Source organism: Bos grunniens, chromosome 8, assembly GCF_055505025.1.
Source record: "Bos grunniens cultivar Pamir isolate PY7600 chromosome 8, Bosgru_T2T1.0, whole genome shotgun sequence".
NCBI classification, from domain to species: Eukaryota; Metazoa; Chordata; class Mammalia; order Artiodactyla; family Bovidae; genus Bos; species Bos grunniens.
This window is the reverse complement of record NC_141172.1, coordinates 47,662,225-47,689,641: the sequence shown is the minus strand read 5'-3', so window position 1 is coordinate 47,689,641 and position 27,417 is coordinate 47,662,225. Positions and strand designations below refer to the sequence as shown.

At 39.7% G+C, this 27,417-nt stretch overlaps 2 protein-coding genes across 5 annotated transcripts in view; one reads left to right on the top strand and one right to left on the bottom strand.

Annotated features, from left to right (window-relative positions):
- ALDH1A1 (aldehyde dehydrogenase 1 family member A1) overlaps positions 1-1,450 on the top strand; it is a 53,519-nt gene extending 52,069 nt beyond the window's left edge. Inside the window, exon 13 of the mRNA XM_086415527.1 lies at positions 846-1,450. Coding sequence (XP_086271653.1) covers positions 846-918 — 73 coding nt within the window. The 3' untranslated portion in view covers positions 919-1,450. The remainder of the gene's footprint in view (positions 1-845) is intronic.
- Positions 1-27,417, bottom strand: part of LOC147367031 (uncharacterized) — a 48,844-nt gene that overhangs the window by 3,192 nt on the left and 18,235 nt on the right. For 2 of the 4 annotated variants that reach the window (XR_015169731.1, XM_086415530.1), the window contains one exon: positions 12,197-12,302. Coding sequence is in view for 3 of the 4 variants with exons in the window: in XM_086415530.1 (XP_086271656.1) it covers positions 12,279-12,302 (24 nt within the window). In the remaining variant the exon portion in view is untranslated. Of the gene's footprint in view, positions 1-3,692; positions 3,828-4,358; positions 4,408-12,196; positions 12,303-27,417 lie in introns of those variants that run through there. The other 2 variants (XM_086415529.1, XM_086415528.1) reach the window with 2 other exon arrangements.

Sequence of the window (27,417 nt, the reverse complement as noted above, 5' to 3'; positions counted from 1 at the left end):
AAGCTTTTTGTTTTGCTTTATTCTGGGGTGTTTTTGCCTTTGCCAAGAATCAAAAGATACTACTATAACTAGAAAATATTCTATTCTGTTTTATAAGCTAAGCTAAGCAGGGTCTCTTGCCTGCAATGCAAGAGACCCAGGTTCGATCCCTGGGTGGGGAAGATCCTCTGGAGAAAGGAATGGCAATCCACTCCAGTATTTTTGCCTGGAGAATCCCATGGACAGAGGAGCCTGGAGGGCCACAGTCCATGGGTTCACAAAGAGTCAGACACGACTGAGCAACACTACTACTACTACTAGGCTAAGTTAGAATGAAAATAGAAGCCTGGTCATTTTTAGCCACTTCCTCATATCTAGACCAATTGGAAATGGTGAATACACTAAACTGAACTCGAATCTACAATTTTTCCCTACTACCCAAGTGATTACATTTTGAATATAACTACATTTCCTCTAGTAATATATCCATCTTATATATTAGAACCTAAACTAGAAATGATAAAATTCCTCTTGGACTTGTGTTTGTGTGTGGTGAGCATTTTTATAGTCAAGTAGAAAAAATTGTCAAAAAATGAACAATTTCCTTAAAAGTCAGCTGAGTGTACATGATCATTTAAAGTGTGCAAAAAAAAAAAGGTAAAAAGTTTTCCCAAAAGGGATTTGTATAAGACCAGATATCTTATGGTAGGCTAGCTACCTTTTGAAATGCTTCTGTACACAGACCACAGAAAATATTTTCCATTGTCCCTAGCCAGATAAGCAGGAACAAACTTATACAAAATCATTGACCATGATGTATTTGTACAGCTCTGCTAAATTCTGTGCATTTTTTCTCTACTCTCCAGGGGAGAATATGGTTTCCATGAATACACAGAAGTCAAGACGGTCACAATCAAAATTTCTCAGAAGAACTCATAAACTATGAGAGTACAGAGATGACTCCTCAATAGCTAAGCATCTCCTGCAGTGGCTAATATATCTTAGTGGTTTTAAATGCAAAATTGTTCTTTCCTTGATTCTTTAAACATAAGCTAATCATATTAGCATTAATACTACACATAGAAAACTTGACATGTATATTACTCTGAAAGAATCATCAGCCTTCTGCTATGACACCCAAGCCCTCCCTGAAATAAAAATAATGGACTTGGATGCAATCTCTCTAGCTCTGTAATAGTTATGTGCTTCTCTTTGTAGCTACTTGCCTAGGATAATCACTTTATAGAAGAGAACAAGTTGTCATTTAGGATCTTTCTCTTGATGACCTCTTGAAGTACTTACCATACCTGTTAACTTCAGACTATGTATGTTCTGTTCTCCATAGTAGTTCAGTCCCTGAAATTTGTTGAAATGTTTCCTAAAATGTCATGTCTGCTTGTCAAGTGAAGTAATGCCTGAAATACTTAGATGTAACCTAAACATACTGCTTAATAAAAACAACCTTGCATGATTCTTGTTCGTTGTGAATTTTTTAAGTAGAGTTTTTGGCTATAGTGATTTACTGTCCCTGTTACTCAAAAGCAGTGTTAAATTGAGCATAAAGATGTATTTAAAAATTAAGTTTAATCTACTCATTCTCAAATAAGTAAAGAAACAAATTTTATTTTCTGGAAGAATTTTTGAAATTAATAGCAAACATTTGAGTTAGGTGGCAAGCATTTACTGAGTTCCTATAGAGTTCTGGGCACTATGTTAGGTGTTGTAGAAAATAGGTTAATAGTGGATGGTCCATTATCCAAAATGCTTTAATATGTAGAGAACAAAGATACTGTCTGAAAAAAAAAAAAAAAGATGGGGCATGTAATGTAAGTGAGAATTAAAGACCATAAGATGATAGGAAGGTGCCAAAGGGTAGCTGTTACCAATACCGATGAACTTGGGAACACCATGAAGGAAATTTGACTGAATATGGACCTTAATGATGAGCAAATTTGCAATGAGGAAAGAAGTCCTACAAAATAGGAAAGTCCTACAAAGAGGAAAGAAGTCCTACAAAATAGTACCTCTGGACATATTCCATCAAAAAATTCTATATAATATTTTCCCCTCTTGGAGTTGCTGATTGCACATTGGCATAGTCTAAGTTCTGAGAGAAGTCATAAAACTTGTTTAGTTTTGTTTAATAGGTTTTTTCCCCAAATTTATTTAACCAAAGGCTTTGCTTTCCCTTCACTCATTTAATACCAATGAACATTAAGAACCCCATGTTGGAAGGTACTGTTCTATGCAACAAGGTGTTCTGATCAGAGATCTAGGGGTCAAAGGGAAGCAACAGGGAAAATATCACCTGTAAAACTACCTGGACCATACTTATGTATTTTTGCCTTCAAAGAGCCTCTTTTTATGCTCCCACATGGGAAGTGACTTAAGCCCAAGTATAATGTTTTTTGTATATTCCTGGGTTGGGAAGATCTTCTGGAGCAGGGATAGGCTACCCACTCCAGTATTCTTGGGCTTCCCTTGTGGCTCAGCTGGTAAAGAATCCACCTGCAATACAGGAGATGTTCTATCCCTGGGTTGGGAAGATTCCCCAGAGAAGGGAAAAGCTACCCACTCCAGTATTCTGGCCTAGAGAATTCCATGGACTATATAGTCCATAGTGTCACAAAGAGTTGGACATGTCTGAGTGACTTTCACTTTCGCTTTCATACATATTATAAAACTCTTAGTTCAGCAGCTTAAAATTTAAGCCTAGTAATCTTAAGGATAACGCTTTTTTTCCAGATTCAAATTTTATATACATGGTTAAGCTTGTAATTTTACATTAACAGATTCCTCAGTAACACTGTTACTAGGACATTGTAATAGCTGCCATGGTCAAGTGCAACAATGTGTGAATGAATGAAATTTACTAGCTTCTTAGATCTGAAATAATTTCATTTCTAATTGCAAGAGTTTCTCTAATTTGTATGGGCCAGTAAGATTTGCAGTCTGGACTGTTTTACATAATTTGGGACATAATGACCATTTTGAAAACAGGAGGAATTAAAGTCTATGGAGAATCAAAAGATGTTAGGACACTGAGAAGGGAAAAAAGCCAAATACAGAGGAAGGTTGTGTTTTCCAAAAACCAGACGGGATCTACATCATGAAAAGATGTTTAATGTCATACACAAATAAATTAATAGATAGACAAGTTAATATTGTAATGGTGTTCCACCAGAACATTTTTAAATATTGAACAAAGAGGGATGAACATAGAACAAGACAAAAGCCAGAAGCAAGTGCAAATATTTGAAAATTAAATCTTCCTTGTATAAATAAGACATTACAGGATTAAACAAAAAAAATCTGTTTAATATTGGCTCATTCTGACCTTGTAGACATTATTTGTGTTCCTTCTCCTCTGATTTCTAAAGCTTATAATTCTTAAAACATTGAAAAGTTAAAGGATATCTTATTAACCCATGACTAGGCAATGGCAACCCACTCCAGTACTCTTGCCTGGAAAATCCCATGGACGGAGGGGCCTGGTGGGCTGCAGTCCATGGGGTCGCTAGGAGTCGGACATGACTGAGTGACTTCACTTTCACTTTTCACTTTCATGCATTGGAGAAGGAAATGGCAACCCACTCCAGTGTTCTTGCCTGGAGAATCCCAGGGACGAGGGAGCCTGGTGGGCTGCCATCTATGGGGTCGCACAGAGCTGGACACAACTGAAGAGACTTAGCAGCAGCGGCAGCAGCAACAGGGTGTACAATAGGAATTTTGTCATAAAGAATTCAGTTCTGCAGTCACAAATGTGACCTCATGGTCTTCAATATCCACATGGCAGAAGTATTTTCACCTCTAGGAACACCAAAGTAACTCATAGGAGTGAGATGTAACTGTTTAGGAAAAGGCAGTATCAGGGGTCAACAATGGATTCTCAAATATCTAGTGTCTTTCCCTTTTTTTTCTTTAATTTTTTAGGATGCATGTTTCTGGGTTTATTTTTAAATAGTCAATGAGAAATAGAAAATACTTTTCTTAAATTCTTGTGGCCAACTAAAAATAGAGTTAACTCAAAGTAAGAAATTTTAGTTATTTCTTCACATAATTCAGGGAGGAGTAATGGACCCAAAGACACCTTTCCCTGGGTTCAGTGAATATTTCACTCGGATTTTAGAAGTGTGCATGAGTCATCAAGTAAACTTATCTTTTGGTGACTTTTATGGGGTATATCAAACAGCCAGATTATATTTTCACATGAAGCGTTAGGTTCCCAATTACAACTTCATTGTTGATTCCCCTTGGGGTTTTTCAGTGCTCTCTGGAGGTATATTTGAGTCTTCCCTTTTTTATAGTGAGAAAATATAGAGGAAGGAGAATTGGAGAAGACAGCTAAATTACCTGGATACCAAAATTCAGTGACTTACCAGAAAGGCATGGAAGCTCACTCTTGTACCCTGATGAGACTGTAGGAGTCTGGAAGATATCAAGACACAAATGAGGGAGAAATAGCTCAGTTATCCCTTTGACATTCTGTGAGAGAGGGTGGGTAGAGAGATGCATCTCTCTCTGAAGGCAAGGCCACACAATTTCCAGGGGAGTTTGAGGTTTTTCTAGACTATATCTCTAAATCATTCTTTAGATTCTAGGTGGTAGTTTTATTCCAAGAAAAAATAGTCACATCCATTAACTTAATTTAGGATCCATAATTTAATGATCTATAACTTAATTTAGGATTATGCATTTACATCTATTAACATATATAAACACTTAGGATAATTTTTAAATCCCTAGAAATTCAACTTTATTGCCCAGTATAATATCTATGCCAAGGGTATTGCAATGTTTTTTGAACAATTACTTCAGTGTAATATGCTAACTAGTTTCATATTTAGCTTAGTTTTCTTTCATTTTGTTTAGTTTAGTTGTGTTTTAATAGACATCTCTGAGTTTTATAGAAATGTTTATGGGAGGCTGACCAGGCATGATTCTGAAGTGATTTCACCAGAGTTTCATGATTTTAGATTTTTTAATTTTTGTCAAGTCACTTAAAGATGCATCAGACCTTGAGAAATACAGCAAATATAAAAATGCAAATCTGATTAGGATGACAAACAATTTTTAACTTTGTCGTTTTAAAATAATTTAAACTTTTGGAGGAACTGTTATAGCAACACAAAGAACTCTCATATATCTTTTATTCACTAACATTTAATATTTTTCCTCATTGACTTTTTCATTCTCTTTCTCTATATAGATTCTTCTCTTTTTTTGTCTTGAGACAAACTTTTAAGAATAACTCTTAAGCATCATGTCCCTTTACCCCAAAATACTTCAGTATCTTTTTCTAGAAATAATGAAATCTTAGCTACAGTGTAATTATCTAATTCAGGAAATTTAACATTGACAAAGTACTAGTATCTAATATACAATCCACATACAATTTTCTCTAATTGTCCCACTAATGTCCTTTATGATATCCCCACCTTGATCCATAACTTAATTTAGGACCATGCATTGCATTTACTTAACCACAGCTTCCTCTTGTCTTACTATTCCTTGATAATGGCTCTATACCTCATACACACATCTAATATTCTGTCAAGTTGTGTTGTTGGCCTGGAGAGAACCCTACAGGACAAACAAAACTCATAGTTACTGAGTTAACAAGAGTCAGAGAAAAGCAGGTTCAATAGTTTTAAGGTATAAATATTTCATTTTAAGATTTGATTATTAATTACCATCCTCCATGGTAAACTGACAAGGACATTTATAAATTGGAAAATATACCTTCTCTCTTGGGCAATTTTAAAGAAAAGTTTTACGCTCTCTTGAGGATATTAGTGACTGTCCCTAGTTTGTACTACTGAAATATTGCCCTTTTTCAATCTATTTCCTAGCTTACTTACTTGAATATTTTCCCTTAATAACAGATTGCTTGTATTCTGATGACATCTGTGGAGGTACTTTAATTTGAACTAGTTACAAATCTCTAACCACATAGAAACATGCTAAATGACTTTCCTATCAAAGCACAATGAGGACATAAAGATGTTGATCTTTGGAGTCAGATCAGATCAGATCAGTCGCTCAGTCATGTCCGACTCTTTGCGACCCCATGAATCGCAGCATGCCAGGCCACCCTGTCCATCACCAACTCCCGGAGTTCACTCAGACTCACGTCCATCGAGTCAATGATGCCATCCAGCCATCTCATCCTCTGTCGTCCCCTTCTCCTCTTGCCCCCAATCCCTCCCAGCATCAGAGTCTTTTCCAATGAGTCAACACTTCGCATGAGGTGGCCAAAGTATTGGAGTTTCAGCTTTAGCATCATTTCTTCCAAAGAAATCCCAGGACTGATCTCCTTCAGAATGGACTGGTTGGATCTCCTCGCAGTCCAAGGGACTCTCAAGAGTCTTCTCCAACACCACAGTTCAAAAGCATCAATTCTTCAGCGCCCAGCCTTCTTCACAGTCCAACTCTCACATCCATACATGACCACAGGAAAAACCATAGTCTTGACTAGATGAACCTTTGTTGGCAAAGTAATGTCTCTGCTTTTGAACATGCTATCTAGGTTGGTCATAACTTTCCTTCCAAGGAGTAAGCGTCTTTTAATTTCATGGCTGCAGTCACCATCTGCAGTGATTTTGGAGCCCAGAAAAATAAAGTCTGACACTGTTTCCACTGTTTCCCATCTATTTCCCATGAAGGGATGGGACCAGATGCCATGATCTTAGTTTTCTGAATGTTGAGCTTTAAGCCAACTTTTTCACTCTCCACTTTCACTTTCATCAAGAGGCTTTTTAGTTCCTCTTCACTTTCTGCCATAAGGGTGGTGTCATCTGCATATCTGAGGTTATTAATATTTCTCCGGGCAATCTTCATTCCAGCTTGTGTTTCTTCCAGTCCAGTGTTTCTCATGATGTACTCTGCATAGAAGTTAAATAAACAGGGTGACAGTATACAGCCTTGACGAACTCCTTTTCCTATTTGGAACCAGTCTGTTGTTCCATGTCCAGTTCTAACTGTTGCTTCCTGATCTGCATACAAATTTCTCAAGAGGCAGATCAGGTGGTCTGGTATTCCTATCTCTTTCAGAATTTTCCACAGTTTATTGTGATCCACACAGTCAAAGGCTTTGGCATAGTCAATAAAACAGAAATAGATGTTTTTCTGGAACTCTCTTGCTTTTTCCATGATCCAGCAGATGTTGGCAATTTGATCTCTGGTTCCTCTGCCTTTTCTAAAACCAGCTTGAACATCAGGAAGTTCACGGTTCACATAGTGCTGAAGCCTGACTTGGAGAATTTTGAGCATTACTTTACTAGCGTGTGAGATGAGTACAATTGTGCGGTAGTTTGAGCATTCTTTGGCATTGCCTTTCTTTGGGATTGGAATGAAAACTGACCTTTTCCAGTCCTGTGGCCACTGCTGAGTTTTCCAAATTTGCTGGCATATTGAGAGCAGCACTTTCACAGCATCATCTTTCAGGATTTGGAATAGCTCAACTGGAGTCAATGAAATTCTAAATTCTGGTTCCACTGCTCACTAGTGGTATTAACCTATGCTAATTATTAAACTTTTCTCATTTAGCAATCATTCAACAGATAATGGGGGCTATGATATTTGGGGAGAATTATAATGTTCTACATAAGCACATGGTCCTTGGAGCACAGCAATATGGTTTCAAATCCTTGTTCAGCACTCATTGGCCTTGGAATTTGGGACAAGATACTCCACCTCTCTGAATTCAAGTTTCTTTATCTATAAGAAGAAATCAATAATGGTACTTAACCTAATTGCATTATTCTATTGAATGAAATAATGTTTGTAAAATGTTTTTCAGGGTTCTTAGGATGTAACAACTGCCCAACCCATTACTAATTTACTAATATCTTAAATTAATAGCAATATTAACAAAAATAATAAAGTATATTTAGACATCAAAGAAAGTATCTTTCTTTTGACCTTGACTGTGTCTTCTCTGCACTCCTTTTCTCAGTCTTTCAGGGGCCTGCTGCTAAGCTAATTTCAGTCAAGACCCCATAATTGTGATTTGCTCATCCTTTCCATCTTAAAAAAATCATTCCCTTCAAATAAAAGTTAAAATTTACTATCAAAGACAGAACAAGATGGAGAGGAATGTGAACAAAACTTGGCTTAGAGCTGAGGTTGGAAATTTGAATACATTTAATCCCAAAGTGGGGTTAGTTCTAATTAAATGAACTCAACTGCCTTTCACCCCTGAAAGGCAGTCATCATGATTAATCTTTAAGCTAATAGTCAGGGACAGCAGGACTAAGCAGACGACAAACAGAAGAGACTGGTTTCAAACGCCGCCCAGGAGCCCACAGTGACATTGGTTATCCGGTGATTGAGTCAGAGCCTCAGCCAGTACGAATTCAATAAGAAGGATTAGGGGACTTAAAAGCACATAGCTTAGCATTTGTGTTCAATGTTCAGTCATCCCAAATTCAAGTAACCACAGACTGTCAGAACTAGAAAAAAACCTAGTGTTCTTCTAGCCCAATAACTTCACAGAGGCATGGAGAAATCGAGACCTTTGAACAGTCACTAAATTACCACTGGGAGTCTCTAGCTAATGCCCTCTTGTATTCTAACTCCTAGTTCTGTGCTACTGCCTGGGTCCCATGTGGCATTGTAGATGTTTAATTGATACTTGATTAAATATGTAACAGCCATCATTTAATTTTATTTTTTATAATTTAGTCCTTGTGTCTAGAAAAACATGAAGCTATGTAATAGCCATTGTTACATTTTGTTTGTATATATTTTGTTTTCTGGAATATATTCCTTCTGTCTATAAAAGGAAAAACTCTAAATGATAGTTTTTTAATAAGCCTTCATATAATGCAAATTAGTTTCAATCACTTACCTGCAAAGCAAAGTGCCTTGATACAGTTTCAAAAACAAAAATCTGTTACATTTATTGATTTAACAGTAATTGGACATCTACTGTGTACAAAATAACTGCTGATGCTAAGTCACTTCAGTCATGTCTGACTCTGTGCAACCCCATAGACGGCAGCCCACCAGGCTCCCTTGTCCCTGGGATTCTCCAGGCAAGAACACTGGAGTAGGTCGCCATTTTCTTCTCCAGTGCATGAAAGTGAAAAGTGAAAGTGAAGTTGCCCAGTCGTGTCCAACTCTTAGAGACCCCATGGACTGCAGCCAACGAATGCAAAAGAAATAACAGGTATTCAGGTCTTGTTCTGTGAAAACACAATTCTAGTGATTTACAGAGGTTATTTGCTTCTCATAAAAATGAAAGCTCCTGCTCTCTCAATGCTTACATCTAATAGAAAAAATGAGAAATGTATACAAAATCATAGAAATAAAAGATAGAATGTACAAAATATATCAAGATTGATACAGAAAAAAAATCTGCAGTCGTTTGGCATGGAAGAGGATCTGAACAAGATGAAGCAGGAAAGGTGTTCTGGCCACAAATAGAAGTAAAACGGAAAAGTCCAAGTTTTATAGGGTGAACAGTGAAGGTTCGGCTTGTTTGGGAGGTAAAGCTGGACAGGCAGTTTGGGACAAGATCATGTAAACCTTGAATTCCAACTTGTCATAAAAATGTAACAGACAAAGGAAAATCTTAAAGTGAATGTAAATTCATTAAAATTTTTGTCAATTAAATCTTTAAATAATTGTAGATTCATGTTTAGTTGTAAGGAATAGTAGAAAGAGATCACACCTTTTCCCCAAGAGGAAGATGTCACAAAATTATAATGCAATATCACAACCAGAACACTGATGCCATTACAGCCCAAGATAAGGGATATTTTTGTCACCTTGTGGATCCCTTATGGTGTTCTTCTATTTTCATACATGTCTCTCCTACCTCACCTTTCCTTTATCCCTTAAAATCTGTCCTCCGTTTCTATAGTTGGCCATTTCAAGAATCATAAAGTATGCAACCTTTTGGAATTGCTTTTTATTTCAGCCAGAATAATTCTCTGGATATTCATCAAAGTTATTGTCTGCATTGAACCATACTCATGTTAAATATATGATTGAATTTTACCATTTCTAATGGGAATTGTCTTGACAGGTTTTAAGATAGCGTATCTCTAAAGAGAATTTTATTTTACTTTTTTGTAATGACTTCTGAGTAGAGTTGAAGTGCCTTATTGTACCCCAGCCAAGTGTGAGTATAGAATGACAGTGGAAAGGCAGGAAAACAGGAGGAGGATCTGTTGGCAGAAACACAGAATGTTTCATTTTTCTGCTTCTAGAGATGTAATTGAATCTCCTCTGAAGTTCTGAGTTAGATTTGAGAAAGTAGAAGGGACAAGTTAGAAATGAAACAAGGCCTTGAAGTATACAGAGCAGGGACCCAAATGACAGCATGTGCCTTGGGTTCTTAGGCAAGCACACAGGTGAGGAGATTGCCACCCCCATGTGTCTTCTTCATCCAGCTCTATTCATGAGTCCTCCCCAGAAAGCCTGAGGTAGAAAGCATGGGGCTTCTTCCTCAGAACTCCCAATATACTGGTCCTCACAATGGTCTGAAGGACTGGTCCACTCCAGCTGCTCCCCCACGCGGAAGAAGGTAGGTTGTCCCTATTTGTGCCTGTCAGTCCATGGGGTCGCAAAGAGTTGGACACGACTGAGCGACTTCACTTTTTTCCTTTCCTTCTCCCCACAGATGCTTAATTAGATTAAGACAACCAGAGCACTCAACAGCACTCCAGACCCACCAGCAGAGTGAAAAGAGCAGCTGCCATGGGACACCATGGGACAACACAGAACAGAACACCACACCACAGGACACAACAGAGAATGACAGGACACTACAGAGGACACCACACAATACCAAGTCACCTCAGATACCACAGGATACCACAGAACATCACAGAATACCACAGAGCAACATAGAATACCACAAGCACCACAGAATCCCACAGAAAACATAGAACACTACGGAATACCACAGCACCAGAGAATACCAAAAACATCACAGAATACCACAGAACATAGAATACCACAAGCACCACAGAATCCCACAGAAAACATAGAACACTACGGAATACTACAGATAACACAGGACACTGCAGACACCTCTAAACACCACACAATTCCACAGGCACCACAGAATACCACAGAACATCACAGGACACCATAGACACCTGAGAACACTACATAGAACCACAGGTACCACAGAACACCACAGATACCAAAGAACACCACAGACACCAAAGAACACCACAGACATCACAGTACATCACAGAACACCACCGGTACCACAGAATACCATAGACTACCACAGGACAACACAGAACATCACAGACACTACGGAATAAAACACACCACAGGCACCCCAGAATACCATAGTACACCATAGAGCACCAATGAACATCATGGACTACCATAGGGTATATCACCCATCACAGAGCACTTTGTTCACTCCAGTCAGGATACTAAGTGCCATCAGAAAATTATCTCATTTTCTCCTCTCAACAGTCCATTGAGACCAGTATACTGTCCTTATTTTGTAGTTGAGGAAAGTAAACTCAGAAAATTTAACTATCTCGACAGAGTTACACATTTAGTAAATACTAGCACGGAGAAGGCAATGACAACCCACTCCTATACTCTTGTCTGGAAAATCCCATGGACAGAGGAGCCTGGTAGGCCGCAGTCCATGGGGTCGCTAAGAGTCGGACACGACTGAGCGACTTCACTTTCACTTTTCACTTTCATGCATTGGAGAAGGAAATGGCAACCCACTCCAGTGTTCTTGCCTGGAGAATCCCAGGGACGGGGGAGCCTGGTGGGCTGCTGTCTATGGGGTCACACAGAGTCGGACACGACTGAAGTGACTTAGCAGTAGCAGCATGAAGATTCAAAGCCAGGCAGTCTAACAACTTAATCTCCCTCATTCTGAACCTTAATAACTAGGCATCAGGTCTAAGTCAAGCAATCACAAATTACAGAATATTATTAGTATGATAGAGAAGTTGTCATCTCTCTCATTCATTGGCTCTTCCAGCCAAAAATTTTCCCAGATATTTGCTTGTCCAGTGATGGTCAAAGCAGTGGCCTTGTGTTCAAGGTCTTGTAGGCCAAGTGAAGTGATTAGGGTATGACTATAGCATTTCAGGACTTTTAAAGCTACTCTTAGCTGATTTTTAAGGACAAAAGAATTTTATTAGGGCTCACCGACTCCAACAACAAAGGATTTGACAGCTTTTAAGCCAATCAAGGCTCAAGGGAAAAGGATAGAAGAGAAATCTTTAGATTTAAATTTTTTAATAATTAAATTGTGGCTAAGGGAAAAATCAATGGAAGATCCGGAGAAATAGGGAATTGAAAGCTCAAGGAGATTGCAGACACAGGCCCTGAAAAGGAAGGAAAAAAAATTTTATTATAATGTTAACTTTGGTGATTATTTGAGGCTTAAGTATGTGGTTACCTCAGTCCAGAAGTCTTCCCTCACACACACTTTTCTCAACCACTCTTCTAGTTAGCTGGCTCTCCTATCTGTCCTATTGTTAGTCAGTCAGTGAATCTTTGACCTAGAATGCATTGTTCTCAACTGTAACCCTCTGTTGGCTGGCTTACATTAACTCCTGGACTGAGAGATGCCAGCCTGAGATTTGACACTGTGCATTCTCTTTACATTCCCCCACACAGCACAGTGCTTAGCACTTATTAGGCATTCAAATCAAAGCTATAGAATGAATTTGCCCTCGGACACCATGGTCTTTTGCAAACTCTGGTTACACCTCAAAAAATGGGTTTTACATGTAAAACATATATGTTGGATTTGTCACAGCTGGACTTTGCCATTTGCTCTCTCCTGTCTTAAATCTGGGGATAATGGAAAGATATGGACACCAGTGGTCAGAGGATGGAGGCCAAGATATCCAGAACTGCTACGCACTGCACAGCCTGCAGGTGGAGAAGAATCACCAAAGCGGATCAGAAATACACCCTCATTACCCCAGGCAGGCGGGCCAGTTCTTATAGGAAATACCTTAGAGATTTTGCACAAGAAAGCTGATTTCAGCATCATGCAGACTTGCTTTTAAGAGTCAGTTATGTACTCTGATGTGAATAATTGTACTACTTCGGGTAGAATAACCATTCTGCTGCTGCTACTTAGTTGCTCAGTCATGTCCAACTCTTTGCGATCCCATGGACTGTAGCCCACCAGGCTCCTCTGTCCATGGGGATTCTCCAGGCAAGAATACTGGAGTGGGTTGCCATGCCCTCCTCCAGGGGATCTTCCTAACCCTGGTAATGAATCCAGGTTTCCCACATTGCAGGAGGACTCTTTACCATCTAAGCCAGGAGGGAAGTCCAATAACCATCCAGATTTTATTTTCTTCATGTTATGTGTGAAATGGGAACATAACACTAAAAATGCAGGGAGTTGTGAGAATGAATCCATGTAAGTAATGAACAGCCCATAGTCCATGATTCATAAGAGTTAGCAATGAAATCATTAGCAGTGCAATCCCTCATGACAGCTAACATTTCAGTTGCATATGGCACATTATTGTATTCGATTCTTGTAACATGTCATGAGGTGAGCTGAGAAGGACTTGTCATCCCACTGGATATATAAAAAATCTTAACTTTTAAGAGATTTACTGACTTGTTCAAGTTCAGACCGGGAGGTACAATGGTGCAAAGATGCTGAAATCTTCTGATTTTATTGCTCCAGGCTCCTAGAAAGCATTTTCGTATCTATAATTGTTCTTTATCTCACTGTGCTTTTAACATCAGAGGCTGCCAGAAGAGTAGCAATGCAAAGAATAGTAGTTCACTGTTGGGAAAATGGTGGGAAGGAGGAAGGAAGGTGATGTTTATGCACAGAGGCACTGGGACATCCCTCCTCTATATAGCCCAGGAATGTCAAAAGAGAGCTTCCTGGAGTTAGTTCTGTGTGGGGAAGGGGTGCAGATAAGGGATGCAGGGCTCAGAACACTGGAATGACAATCCCACAAAGGGATGCTTATTTTCCCTTTGGAAGGCTGGGACCTCTTAATTTTTCTTTATTCTCTTAGTATTTCTACTACTAAACAGAGCAAATAGCAGGTTAGGTGGGGACGGTGTAAGGAGCCATCTGTCTTGAGAATGGAAGGAGCCATCTGTCTTGAGAGTGCCATCTCTCCATCCCAGAGTGCTCTCTCAGGGGCCTGAGAATCTGATTGTAAATCCCTTCATATCTAAAAGAGGGACAGAAGCTTCAAAAGGAAGTCTAAATGGTGATGGAAGTAGGACATTATGGAAATTTCTGGATCTTTCATCTAAAAAAATATTGGAAGCAAAATGGTCACTCTTAAAGAGCCAAAATATCTCCTCCAAATAGGATTTACAGCATCCAGCATTCTGAAAGGTAAAATCTCAAACCTAGCAAATCCCAGGCCAGTTCATTTCACTGAAACTGAGAGGTCTGTCCTAGTCTCTCTCAGGCAGAAAGAGCTGTGGTAGATGAAAACGTTAACCTACAACCTGCCCTTGGATAATTGCATGTTCCGAGCAACATCAAACAAAAAGGCAGTCTCGACTTTATTGGCATGAAGGGTTATTAGGTTGTCAGAATCCTGTGATCTCAAACTGCAAGAATAGGCAGAAAATGACTATGCAGAGGATATTAAAGGATTGCAGGATATTCTCTCCATTGTTGCTTTATCATTCTTTTTCCAATCATTTGAAGTCACTTTCTGGAGGGGGTAAACTGAGTGGGATTTTCCCATTATGCAGGCGATGCAATTTAAAGAAAGAGTGGTTTTGCCAGGCTTATAAAAGTCCCATCTGATCTTCTGCTGGTTTATAAGATGCTTTAGAAGCAAAAAAAATGTAGGCAGCTAGGACATGATTATACCCAGCAGGTAAAAGGGAAGCAATGAGATCGCATTTCTGGAAGTTATCCACATTTCAATTAACTTTCCAGTATTTTTGGGGGGTTGTGACAGATTGTTTGTCATAGATTTGAGAAAGAAATCAAAATAAAATTACTACAAAGTCAAACTCCTCTCTCTAGAAACAAGGTTTTTCTACACCTCCATAGATGGGGTTAAAAGTGGAAAAGGATTGGAACGTCTGTGGTGGTCCAGCGGTTAGGACTTTGCACTTTCTCTGCAGGGGGCATGGGTTCGATCCCTGGTCAAAGAACTTCGGTACATGATTGGGAACTAAGATTCTGCAGGTGACAAGGCATGGCCAGAAGAAAAGAACAGTGGAAAAGGATTTAGCCCACACCATCATTATGTAGCTGAAGCTGTTGAGGCTCAGAGAGGTTAAGTGGGTGGCTGCTATCACACACAGCTAGTTAGTGACAGTATCACAACTAAATTCCAGGATTGCTAATTTGTATACTGGGATATTTCCCAGTATCATTCTACCTGTTATATATTTCTAAACATATAACTGACTTGAGAGTTTCTGGTCACATATTATTGGTCATTGTTTCATTTCGCCAGCTTAACACGTGTTTGAGGCACTAGTGTTTCCCAAACTGGTTTGGGAAAATGGGAATCCATGTACGTCCTCTAACTTTAGGGACGGGCATTAATCCAAGTCTTGTGAGAGTTCTTATCTTGCTGTACTTGGGGATTAGTGTCCATCTTCTCAGCTAAACCAATCAACACAGTCTGAGACAACTGTTAGAACCACAAAGACTGATCACTAAGACCTCTAGCATATAGAATAAATAAAACTTACAGGATCTAAAGGCTTCCCAGCTAGTGCTAGTGGTAAAGAACCTACTTACCAGTGCAGGAGACATGAAGACATAAGAGACATGGGTTCAATCCCTGGGTTGGGAAGATCCCATGGAGGTGGGCAAGGCAAACCACTCCAGTATTCTTGCCTGGAGAATCCCACAGACAGGGCCGCAAAGAGTCTGACACAACTGAAGTGACTTAGCACACAGCTTTTTAAAATTTTACCTTTGTCCTCCGAAAATATATTGGACGAAGTTCTAACCTTCCATGAAGACTTCAATAAACTGTTTACTTTCTCTCACTCTCAAAGAATAAAAAGCTCTTTATATTTTTAAGAAGTAATTCTGCATTTAGAATGTCAAGGCCTGCTTCTTAGTCAAAGGTCTACCTTTTCTCAAAGTCATAATAACTTCTCCTCCCCTAACCAGAGTTTGTGGTTGATGAAAACTTACAGACTGGAAAGGAATGAGAACATGGTCTTTTTCTTCTTATTTCTCTCTTTTCCCAACTTACAACTTTATCTTCTTCTTCCCCAGGTTACTAAGTAGATTTCTTACCCTTTAGGGTCAAATTGAATTTGGAGGTAGGGACGAAAGGGGAGGAGGCAGCAGGAAAGGTCTTACATGCCTGGTGCTGTGGTGTCCCGGCTTTGTGCTCTCTGCCTCTGTCTCCTGTGGGCATTTTCATGGGTTCTTTGGAAACCTCGAACGCAGGAGTTCTCATATCCTCCATGCCCTCATTCAGAGGACTATTTCTTCATTACTCCTGGAACCCTATTCTTACTACAGCCATAAAATGTCCACAAGGCAAGCTTCTGGCAGAATCTAAGATAGCTCTCCTGACAACCCTCTCCAATATATAGCCCCACACATTCTATGATGGACTGAACTGTGCCCCCCATCTCCTGTTCATATGTGGAAGTCCTAATCCCCAGTAGCTCAGAATGTGACTATATTTGAGTAAAGGTACTTTAAAGAGGTAATTAAAGTTAAAATGAGACCAATAGGTTGGGCCAATATGACTGGTCTCCTTATAGTGAGAGATCACTATAACAGCACACAGTTGCACAGAGGAAAGACCTGTGAGATCACAGCAAGAAGGTGGCCAGCTGCAAGCCAAGGAGAGAGGCCTCAGAAGAAACCAGACCTGCCAACACCTCGATCACGGATTTCAGCCTCCAGAACTGTGAGTACATGAGTCTCTGTTGTTTAAGCATCCCAGTCTAAGGCCTTTTGCCTAGAAGATTAACACACAGTCGAAGGGAGACACTTCTGCATCACTCTTGCTGTCAAGCTTTGGAAGTGCAAGCTGAACACAGCAGCAACTCTCCTTCACTCTGCTTCTAGGAAAGCTAGTCAACTCTTCTCTCATCCTCTAGATTCCTCAGGAGGGAGTCATATAGTAGTACATTGCAGGGGAAACTGATTATAGACAGCACAGCAAGCTCTAGGAGTACATTTTTTTAAAGCTCCTCACTCATACCTTCTCACAAACTGTTTTCTCTGAAGAAATCATTCTCCTACTTCCTCCTTAATATTGCATAAGTCAACCTGTTTGTTAAAGGTGAGATAGTTTTAGCATTATATAATGCATCTTTGGTTAATCCTGCAAATTCCACATATGGTTTAGCACCTCTTTGTAAGGCAACAGATATTGAATTTCAATGATTCAACTGAAACTTTTACTTAATGAAATGTAAAATCACATCCTCTATGGCAAGAACCTAGACATTAAAGAAGTGAACTTAGAAGGAAAAGTAAAACCAGTAGATAGAGTCTTGGTATAATTCACACTCTTGAATTCAACCACACCTGAATAGAGACTATCTTTGGATGTTTCAGTTAAGCGACCCAACTACAGAGCTCTTCCTCTGAAGTATTCTCATTGCTTGTTTCTTCATTTCCAAAGTTTCCACTGAAATAAAACAAACAATTAGGACCTTATTTTCAAGTGTTTTCTTATTGGGTGGTCAGTTCCATTGTCCTGTCATAAAACTGTCAGTAGTGGGTACAGTAGATGCAGAGTTGGGTGTGGCGGGGTAAGCCTAGCATCTTCAACCTCTTGGAGGGCTGGATGGGAATACTCAAAGAGCTTAGGAGTCTCTCTGGGTGTGGACATTTGACCAAGGAGGGATAAATAGAGATTGAAGCCATTTCAAGAGAGGCAAACTGATCAGAGCCAAAAGTGGCAACCTTTCACCAGTGCACAGTCCCACAGGATTAAGAGCTTCACAATCATCTTATCTGTCTTCATTTCCTGTCAATATTTGCACTGTAATATCTTTTACATCTCAACTTGATTATTTGTTTCTATAGTCTGTTAAACCAAGTGAGACTCTCAATAAAACTCTCACTTGGTATTCATTATATTTAGATAAAAGACATTTACTTATGCACTTAATTTTGTATACAATTTCATGGCATTTATCCACTTTCTGAAATCCATCAGTAGGTCTTATAACTTAAGAACCTCTCTTTTGTAGTTTTGCCTGAACTGGCTTTCATAATATTGACTGACATCCTGCATAAGGCAGAATGAGTTTTTTTTTTTATTATTTGATATTTTCAAACATTTTTAAAGTGCTTATATGTGCCAGGAACTATGAAGAATACTTTGATTTTGCCTGAATTACCTCATTTATTCTTATCACAAACATCTGAAGTATATACTATTCTTATTCCCACTTTATGGATGAAAAAACAGGTTTAGTGGTGTTAATATAAAGTCACAGACTGCGATGGACCCTGAACTCAAACACAAGTCAATTTCTGCAGGATTACTTTATTCTTTCTTTTTGCACTCCTTTTTTTTCTGCCATGGCTTTGTCTCATGAGCATTTTTTAATTGCCCTGAGTTAATCAGGATACATTATAATGTGCTGCAATAACAGATAAACCTTCAAATCGCAGAGGCTTTGCACAATTAAGTCTTACTACCCTCACCTATAGTCTCAAGTGAGTACCTCAGCCTTCCTGCATCTTTCAGCTCAGCCATCTGGAACACAGGACCTTTAAGGTAGCCACTTTAAGGGAAGAGGTAGATGGAAGATGCACACTAACTTTCAACTGCCTCAGCCCAGAAGGGATGCACTACACATACAATCTACTTTACAGAACTTTAAGACATTTTACTAGCTTTATAAACCCTGCCACTATCACAGAAAAATTCATTATGTTGCAAAGTCACCTCAAAGCAGTTCAGCTCAGTTCAGTTCAGTCACTCAGTCGTGTCCGACTGTCTGCGACCCTATGAATTGCAGCACGCCAGGCCTCCCTGTCCATCACCAACTCTCAGAGTTCACCCAGACTCACGTCCATCGAGTCAGTGATGCCATCCAGCTATCTCATCCTCTGTCATCCCCTTCTCCTCCTGCCCCCAATCCCTCCCAGCATCAGAGTCTTTTCCAATGAGTCAACTCTTAGCATGAGGTGGCCAAAGTACTGGAGTTTATTTTCCTAAATATTACATAAGCTCAGCCATTTTTTTTCTGTATGTTTCCCAATCCTCCCATCACTGCAGCAATGCATAACCCATAACAGACTAAGCTATTAGCAAAATATCTAGAAGAGGAAAACTTTAGATGATTCTAATTTGGAGTTCATCGGGCATCGTCATACAACCCATGGTTTCTTGGGTTGTATGGAATCTGCAACTAAGCCCAGAGACGTTTGCTGCTTCCATTACCTCACTGCCAAATAGAACATCTAAATCTATGAACAAACCACTCCAACTTCAAGCATCCACACATCAAAATATTAATAACAAGATCCTATAAATTCTCTAAAGTGATTTAGGAAAAAGTAAGAATCTATAACTAACTAGACATTAATCAAAATAAGTTACTGTGAAAAGCCCAAGAGTAAAAGAAATATAGAAGCTATCAAATGGCCCCATCCTTCAGTAAGAAAATACAGGATGTTGAAAAACTGTTTCTGGAATGTCAGTGGAAGAGGAAGACAAGCTGCTACTCAGAAACTCATTTGCCCATATCAATCACATTAATCAGGACAATTATAATGGGATGCATTCCCCCCTCCCATTTTTTTGTTTTGCTTTTCTGCCTTCTCTTTGTCTCAACAAATGACAGCTATATTTATTTACTATAGGCATGGCACTAGGCTCTGTGGGCATATGTTTGTGTGTGTGTGAGTATAGGTATAAATGTGTATTCTATACAATTTTTCATAATCCTGATGATGCTTCATGGGAATTAAGAATCTTCCCTATGAAGTGAAAGAAACTGAAGCACAAAGAGGATAAGTTATTTCTTCCAGGTCCTAAGCCCAGTAGGTTGTGAAGCTGGCATTCATACTCTGATTGGGATGAAGTCAAAGGGAGTCCCCCTCACCAGATTAAAAAAGCAGAACAGGAGACCTCCTCCAGAGCCCCTTAAAGAATTCCAAATAGACATGGCTGACTCTGCTCCATCTAGACCAGTCAATCTGTGGTGAAAGTGAGCAGAGAATGAGCTGCGGGCCATGCAGGAATGGATAGAGGGACTAGACTGGTAGTTTCCAGGGCTGGAGATGGGGAAAGTAGGAAGAGGGGTCAAAGGGTACAAACTTCCAGTTATAAGATGGGTGAGTTCTGGAGTTTTAATGTACAGCATGGTGACGATAGTTAACATATTATTGACCAGGGTTCTTTTGCAGAAACTAATGCCTATGGCTGGCAATTTGTTAGGTAAGTGAATGTTGATATGCCTCTGATCAATAATGTTCAAGCAACAAAAGATGTAGTAATATATCTCTGGTCAATAATGAGTTAATAATACTATATTGTGTACTTGAAATTTGCTAACAGAGTAGATCCTAAATGTGCTCACCACACTCCTCTCCAAAAAAACCTACCTACTTAAGGTAATGGATGTGTTTATCAACTTGAATGTGGTCATCTTTTCACAATGTGTTCCTGTATCAAATCATCACATTGTACACCTAAAATATACACAATTTTTATTGGTCAGCTGTACCTCAATAAAGCTGAAAAATAAATAATGAGGGGACAGGAGGCTTGAAGCTTGTCCCTTCTGTCATCAGAGCCCCAGAGTAACCGGCCAGGTTACTAAGAATAAAACAATGTGCTCCCTCAGTCATTACATTGCTCTCATGCCACCAATTAATGCATTCATTTTTTCCTTTGTGGGCTTGTTTACTCATTCATTTATTAACTCAACTCTTTTTCTCTCATTGTTTTCCCTACTTCTGAATGATCTTCTGTTTACCCACTCCTTAGTCAAACCTCCACACCCAGAGGGACTCCTGAGTTCAAAAGACTCTTTCTGCCCATCTGTCTGAGTCATGAGGACTCCAGACCGATTCCACCACACCCAGCTCCCCAGCTACCGGGACCACTACTTGTTTCATGGCAAAATGGTGGCACAAAACCAATGGCCGTGAAACACCTGAAAAGAGTCTTCTCATCAAGAGGCTGGTTTTAATTCAATTGGAACTTTGCAGATAAGAACATAAGATTAGAGAAAAAAAAAAATGGTTGGTAGATACAGAATGCAGCTACAGAGAAAATTTAGGAGATGGGCTATGCAAAATTGAAAGTAATTTAACAGTTTAGTGAAGAAATAAATGAAAATGAATAAAAAAAAATAAAAGCTGAAGTCTCTAAATCTAGGCAGTGCTGAGTTCAAATCCTGGTTCTACCTGTTCTTACTGTTAAATCTTGATCAAGTTAAGTTTAATGCTGTCGCTTGGAGTGTAAGGATAAAGATGGTATTCAGCCCACTGGTTGAGAAAGTTAAATAGGATCAGGGGAAACACTTAGAACACATGGCCAGGCACATGATGGTCAAGGTTCAAGATGGTAGGGACACAGCAAAGAATACTGAGAGAGATAATAATAAAGAAATAGATAAATATAGAATATTTTGGCTGGTTATAAGCACTGAGAATAAACAGGCAGGATAAATGTCTAACAGAGACTGCAGAGCGATTGGGTCGCTCCTGAGGGGACCTAGGGTGAGGAACACAGTGATGCTATGAACTCCCAGCAAGTGCTGCTCAGAACAGGTTGTCCTAGGTAGACCCCAAAACTGACAGACCTGTTGTGGAGAAGAAGAGAGAAGAAATTCTTTATCTCTATAACAAAGTCATAAATAAAGTCTCCATCATAAAATGAAAGTAATTCTTCCTTGCTCTCTTTTTTCATATATAAGGAAGACTGACCACAATCTCTAAATGTATCTGAGAGCAATTTTGCTTAATAAACTGAAGACCAAACTCCCTCTTTAATATAAATTTGTGAGCCTACAGAACCCAGAACACTTTCAAGGGGCTTAAAAGAGACTTGCAGGCTTTATAGTCATGCGCCTTACTCCATTCTTAGAAGTCAAAATTGGGAACAAATTTGAGCTGGGAGGTTTGGAGGACCAAGCTTTTAAGCCAATGGAGGAGGTAACAGCCTGTAACATTCCCAGGTTGTCATCAGTGCGTCATGAAGCCAACTTGGATGACTGCCCTAAAGTGATCTACTCTTGCTGGGAAGGCAAGCAGCCTCTGGAACACTATGTCCAGGGTAGAGAGTATTTGGCAACAGTTCCCAGGGGTTTCTCATGCCCCTCCTATCCTGCTTGATGTCTCCTTGGGAGGTTTCCCATACAAAGAAAATGCCTCTGAATCTCCCCCCTCACTCAGTTCCTTCTACTATCTGGGGTACCTGTCAGGGGTGTTCAGCCCTCAAGGACCTCTCTATTGGTCCTGAGACCCCAGGAACTGCTAACACTTCCCTACACTGCCTGCGTGGCTCTTATTTCCCCATGGCCTTAATGAGGCAGCCCTGCGCCCACACAATTGCTTACTGCGTGTGCCTGGCTTCCTATTCCCTGCCCCATTGCAGAGGTCTCCACACCAATAACCAGCTTAATCTGGGACCAATTGAAGGTGACAGCTCACACCATGTGCAACCAGTCTTGCTCTTTTAGTATAATGCCTCTTGCAGCTCAGTTTTGATGTGCTGGCTTCTAACGGATTATCATTCTTTGGCTTAATAGCATGGAGTCTTGTTTTAAAGGGACAATCCCCTTTCTAGTGCATTGGTTCTGGTTTGTGCAAATTGCCCCACAGACCCTCTTGGTGGAGCAGGACAGGAGGTGTTTGTGAGGCAAGACAGGAAATGGCCAGCTTCATTGGTTTGGAGAGCCCCTCCCACCCGCTCCAGCTCCAACAAGAGCATCTCCTTCTGCCTCTGTTCACATAGCATGCAATAGGTTTTTAGTTGAAAAAGGGTTAGAGAAAGGTTGAATACTTTTGGACTGGATTGACTTCCTCCCCCTTTTGAAACGGGCCTAATAGTTTAGGGTGGTGTGACTCAGTGATCACAGGAGCCTTCACATTCCAACCCTGCATCTCAGATTAAAGCTATGACTTCAACTTCACATCATCTTCCTTCATTCAACCAATAACAACTATCAAGAATGTATTCTGTGCAGTGGATCTGAGCAGGACATGATATCTTCTTCAGACCAGAGTTAGGCCCTCTTTTGTGTGAATGTCTTAATTCTGGTTTCCAGGGACTTAATTCTAGGCCCCCAAAGACCTTTTTAAAAGTGTTTCTCTTAGGAAGTTTTCTGGCTCTCATGCCTGCCTGGGTAGCCCAGGGTCCCAGTGGGATGCACTGTGTGTTAGACTCTGAAAGACCCTCAGGGTCACGAAGAGCAACTTCGTGGCATCATTTAGTAAGTTTACCACTAACAGGTGCTTCTCACATGCACCAATAGATTGTTGTTTTTGTTTAGTTTCTAGGTTGAGTCCTACTCTTTTGCAATGCTATGGACTACAGTCCATCAGGTTCTTCTGTCCATGGAATTTTCCAGGCAAGAATACTGGAGTGGGTTGCCATTCCCTTCTCTAGGGGATCCTCTTGACCCAGGGATTGAATCTGCATCTCCTGAATTGGCAGGCGGATTCTTTACCACTGAGCCACCTGGGAAGTCCCCAGTAGATTATGATGTTTTAAAATTTCTCATTTCTTGCAATGATGGATATGTCTCATTGGAGAGATGATAAACTGGGTCTCATACCACAACAAAATTAGAGAAAAAAGAGAAGAAAAGATTAAAAAGGGAAAGATTTGCAGTGGGGCCTGTAATATCCTCTGGGCACGGTGATGAAATCTAGTCTCCTGCCGGAAGGAAAGAAAAAATACTCCATCCTTTTTCCTAGAGATTTCCCCAGGTTTGAACATAAAACTCAATCTAGCCTGAATAGAGTCCATCCCATGGTATGGTTCAGTGAACCAGTAAGTTACTTTTTAAGAGGTATCTCTGACCTGAGAAAAAAATTTTTTAAACATCAAATTCTTTCTCTCTCTCACTCTCTTTCTCTCACACTGCCCCTATATACACACGCTCACACCCACCGCGGCTGCTAAGTTGCTTCAGTCGTGTCAGACTCTGTGTGACCCCATAGACGGCAGCCCACCAAGCTCCGCCATCCCTCGGATTCTCCAGGCAAGAACACTGGAGTGGGTTGCCATTTCCTTTTCCAATGCATGAAAGTGAAAAGTGAAAGTGAAATCGCTCAGTCGTGTCTGACTCTTCGCGACCCCATCGACTGCAGCCCACCAGGCTCCTCCGTCCATGGGATTTTCCAGGCAAGAGTCCTGGAGTGGGTTGCCATTGCCTTCTCACACCCACACTCACAATCAAATAGGAAACATTCCCATATTATGTTAGTGGCAGTATAGGCTCCAAATTTCCTGCAATATTTCTTCTGCCCTGTACTCCCATATGTTTGATATATACCACTTTTCAAAGTTTTGGCAGCTTCATCTATGCATAATAAAAGAGAGGGGCTGTAGATGATAGTAATCATCACCAATGATTTCTTCTTTTCACATGTCCCAGAAAAGAAAGAAATCATTCTGGGATAACTCAATACTTTGAAGAATGACCCAGAAACACAAGCAAAAGGTCTCAGTGCTTGTCTAATTGCTATTGCTACAAGAACAAGGTGTTCAACTCTTCTTCTGAAGAAGCATTAAATGCACCTCACTATTTCGGAATATGTCAAAAGTATTTTAAAATATCACCCTTTGATTTCCTTGTTTTGGTTTCATCCCGGTGCTTTCGTGGGACAAGAATGAAGGAGATAGAAAAAGTGAAAAGGAAAAGACAGAATTGTTTCTCTTCCTGAGTTCTTGCCACTAGGAGAAAAATGGTATTATAATAATAATAGTTACTGTGTATTAAATTCTGCTAAGCACATCATGGCTTCATCTAATTCCTGAAGCTAGTGCAAAGAAGTTATTATCTCCACTCCAGAGATGAAGACTGTGGCTGGGACGATGAGGATGGAATTAGCCCAAAGTTATGGCATGTTCTAGCTGCTAGGAATTACTATCCTGAACTAGCCACTTCACATTGACTGTCTGGTGAAATCTTCAGAGCATCCCTAGAATAAATATATGACTGAAATTAAAAGATGCTTCCTCCTTGGAAGAAAAGTGATGACAAACCTAGACAGCATATTAAAAAGCAGAGACATCACTTTGCCAACAAAGGTCCATTTAGTCAACGATATGGCTTTTTCAGTAGTTGTGTACAGATGTGAGTTGGATCATAGAGAAGGCTGAGTGCCAAAGAATTAATGCTTTCAAACTGTGGTGCTGGGGAAGACTCTTGAGAGTCCCTTGGACTGCAAGGAGATAAAACCAACCAGTACTAAAAGAAATCAACCCTGAATATTCCCTGCAAGGACTGATGCTAAAGCTGAAACTCCAATACTTTGGCCACTTGATGTGAAGAACTGACTCACTGGAAAAGATCCTGATGCTGGGAAAGATTGAGGAAAGGATGAGAAGGAGGCAACAGAGTATGAGACAGTTGGATGGCATCATCGACTCAATGGACATGAGTTTGAGCAAACTCAAGGAGATGGTGAAGGACAGGGAAGCCTGGCATGCTGCAGTCCACAGGGTCACAAAGAGTCAGACACAACTGAGTGGCTGAACAACAACCAACATTTTTATAACTGGTCAAAGTTGCAGGCTAAGTGGTAAATTTAGGGTAGAATTCAAACCTAGGTCTTTTTCATTCCAAAACATACACTCTATTGTGCCACAAACATTCTCATACCTTGTCAGAATAAATATCCTGAGCTTAGTTTGAAATGTATAGTTACCATGCACAGTCCACAATGAGAGGATTAGCCTTTTGCTACAGAGTTTCTAAACAGCATTTTTAAAAACATCCTTAAACAAGCATTTGCTGAGGAGTCCTTTGGGCCAAGCCTCAGACTGGACAGTGCAGGTTGGGCTGTGATAGAGGTGACCCAGAACTTGACCCCAGGGAGATCATGGTCCAGGAGAATTTGGGGTGGGGGTAGGAGAGGAAGGGAGAAGAAGGAAGTGAGAGCAGAGAACACAATACAATAATAGAGAACACACACAGCATATACTTACACAACAGTAGGTGGCAGAGGTGGAATTTGAATCCTGGCCTGTCATCTTAATCAATGCACTGAGATGAACATTTTTAAAGTCTTACTAGGCTCACTCACTTTCTTTACACATCCATAGACTAAATATAGTACTATCAACGTAAGAGAATGAATATTTATAAGCTTATATGTAGTATAATCTTTTTGTGGATAGTCTGTCTTATCCATCCTGAAACTAATTAACTAGTTTATTTTGGATGATTCAGTTGGGAGTCATGCCCATACAACCAGGGAAAATAATTTTTAATTTTGAAGAATAGAATAAGTTTCATATCTTGGTTTATCTTTTTGGCAGTCCCAACCTCTGTGTGGAGACCAAAACAATCCCTAAAGATAATAAAATACTATTGACTGAGGAGACTAAATATATTGAGTTGTTTTTATTGGAATGACTTAACAGGCCAGAAAGCAAACCTGGAAGTCTCCTCTTCTTTAAATAAATACCTGAAAAGATCGTAAATCAGGGTTACTAGAAAGTTTTCATTTACATTGCCAATTCTGTCATTCAAATGATGCAAGTAAATTTACATTAGTTATATTGTCTAGGTATTTCTCAGAAAATTCTAAGTGGAATAGTTCCTTTACAGGAAGGGTATTTAAATAGTCCATATGCTTGGCTGAGATACCTAGGAGAGAATACTGACCATTTTATATTCATTCTTTTACTCCAGTAGACACTTAGGATCTGCTTATTGATTATTCAATTTTTTCCTTTGTATCTATGGTCTATTAGTACATTATCCAAGATCTAGTAAGTAGGTGTTCCTAGGAATATCAACATAGGAATTAGAATTGTCACTGAAGCTGTATGAAATCGGTGGGTTTGAGACTCCTGTCTGTGAAATCAGGACTTGAGGAAAAATAACATTCTGGCTCAGGGCAGCCAACCCACTAATTTATAAATGGCCCACTACATGTGAGGAGTCAGAGAGGACCAGGACTGAATGTCAGACCTCTGACAGTCAAGTCCACATTAGTGGATACAGTGATACCAGATGCATGTCAGGTGGTGTCTTGGGATTCTCAACGACTTGATTTCAAAGAAAAATCATCTGCAGGTAGAACACTGTTTATCTACCTGGCTGAAGCTTGCCTTTGTGCCATTTTAGTGGTGAGAAAACGAACCAGATTTGCTAGTTAATGAAATAAAATTCCCCCAAAAAGCAAGGAGTTTGGCCAACTCAAAATGCAAGGCAAGTGATCTTCATGCATTTTAAAATTATTAGGAACAAATGTTAGGGAAAACTGTGCTAATAACAAATTTATGATCTCTACCTTCAATATCCATATAAAGCAAATATAAAGTGAAGACCCAATCTGAATGGACG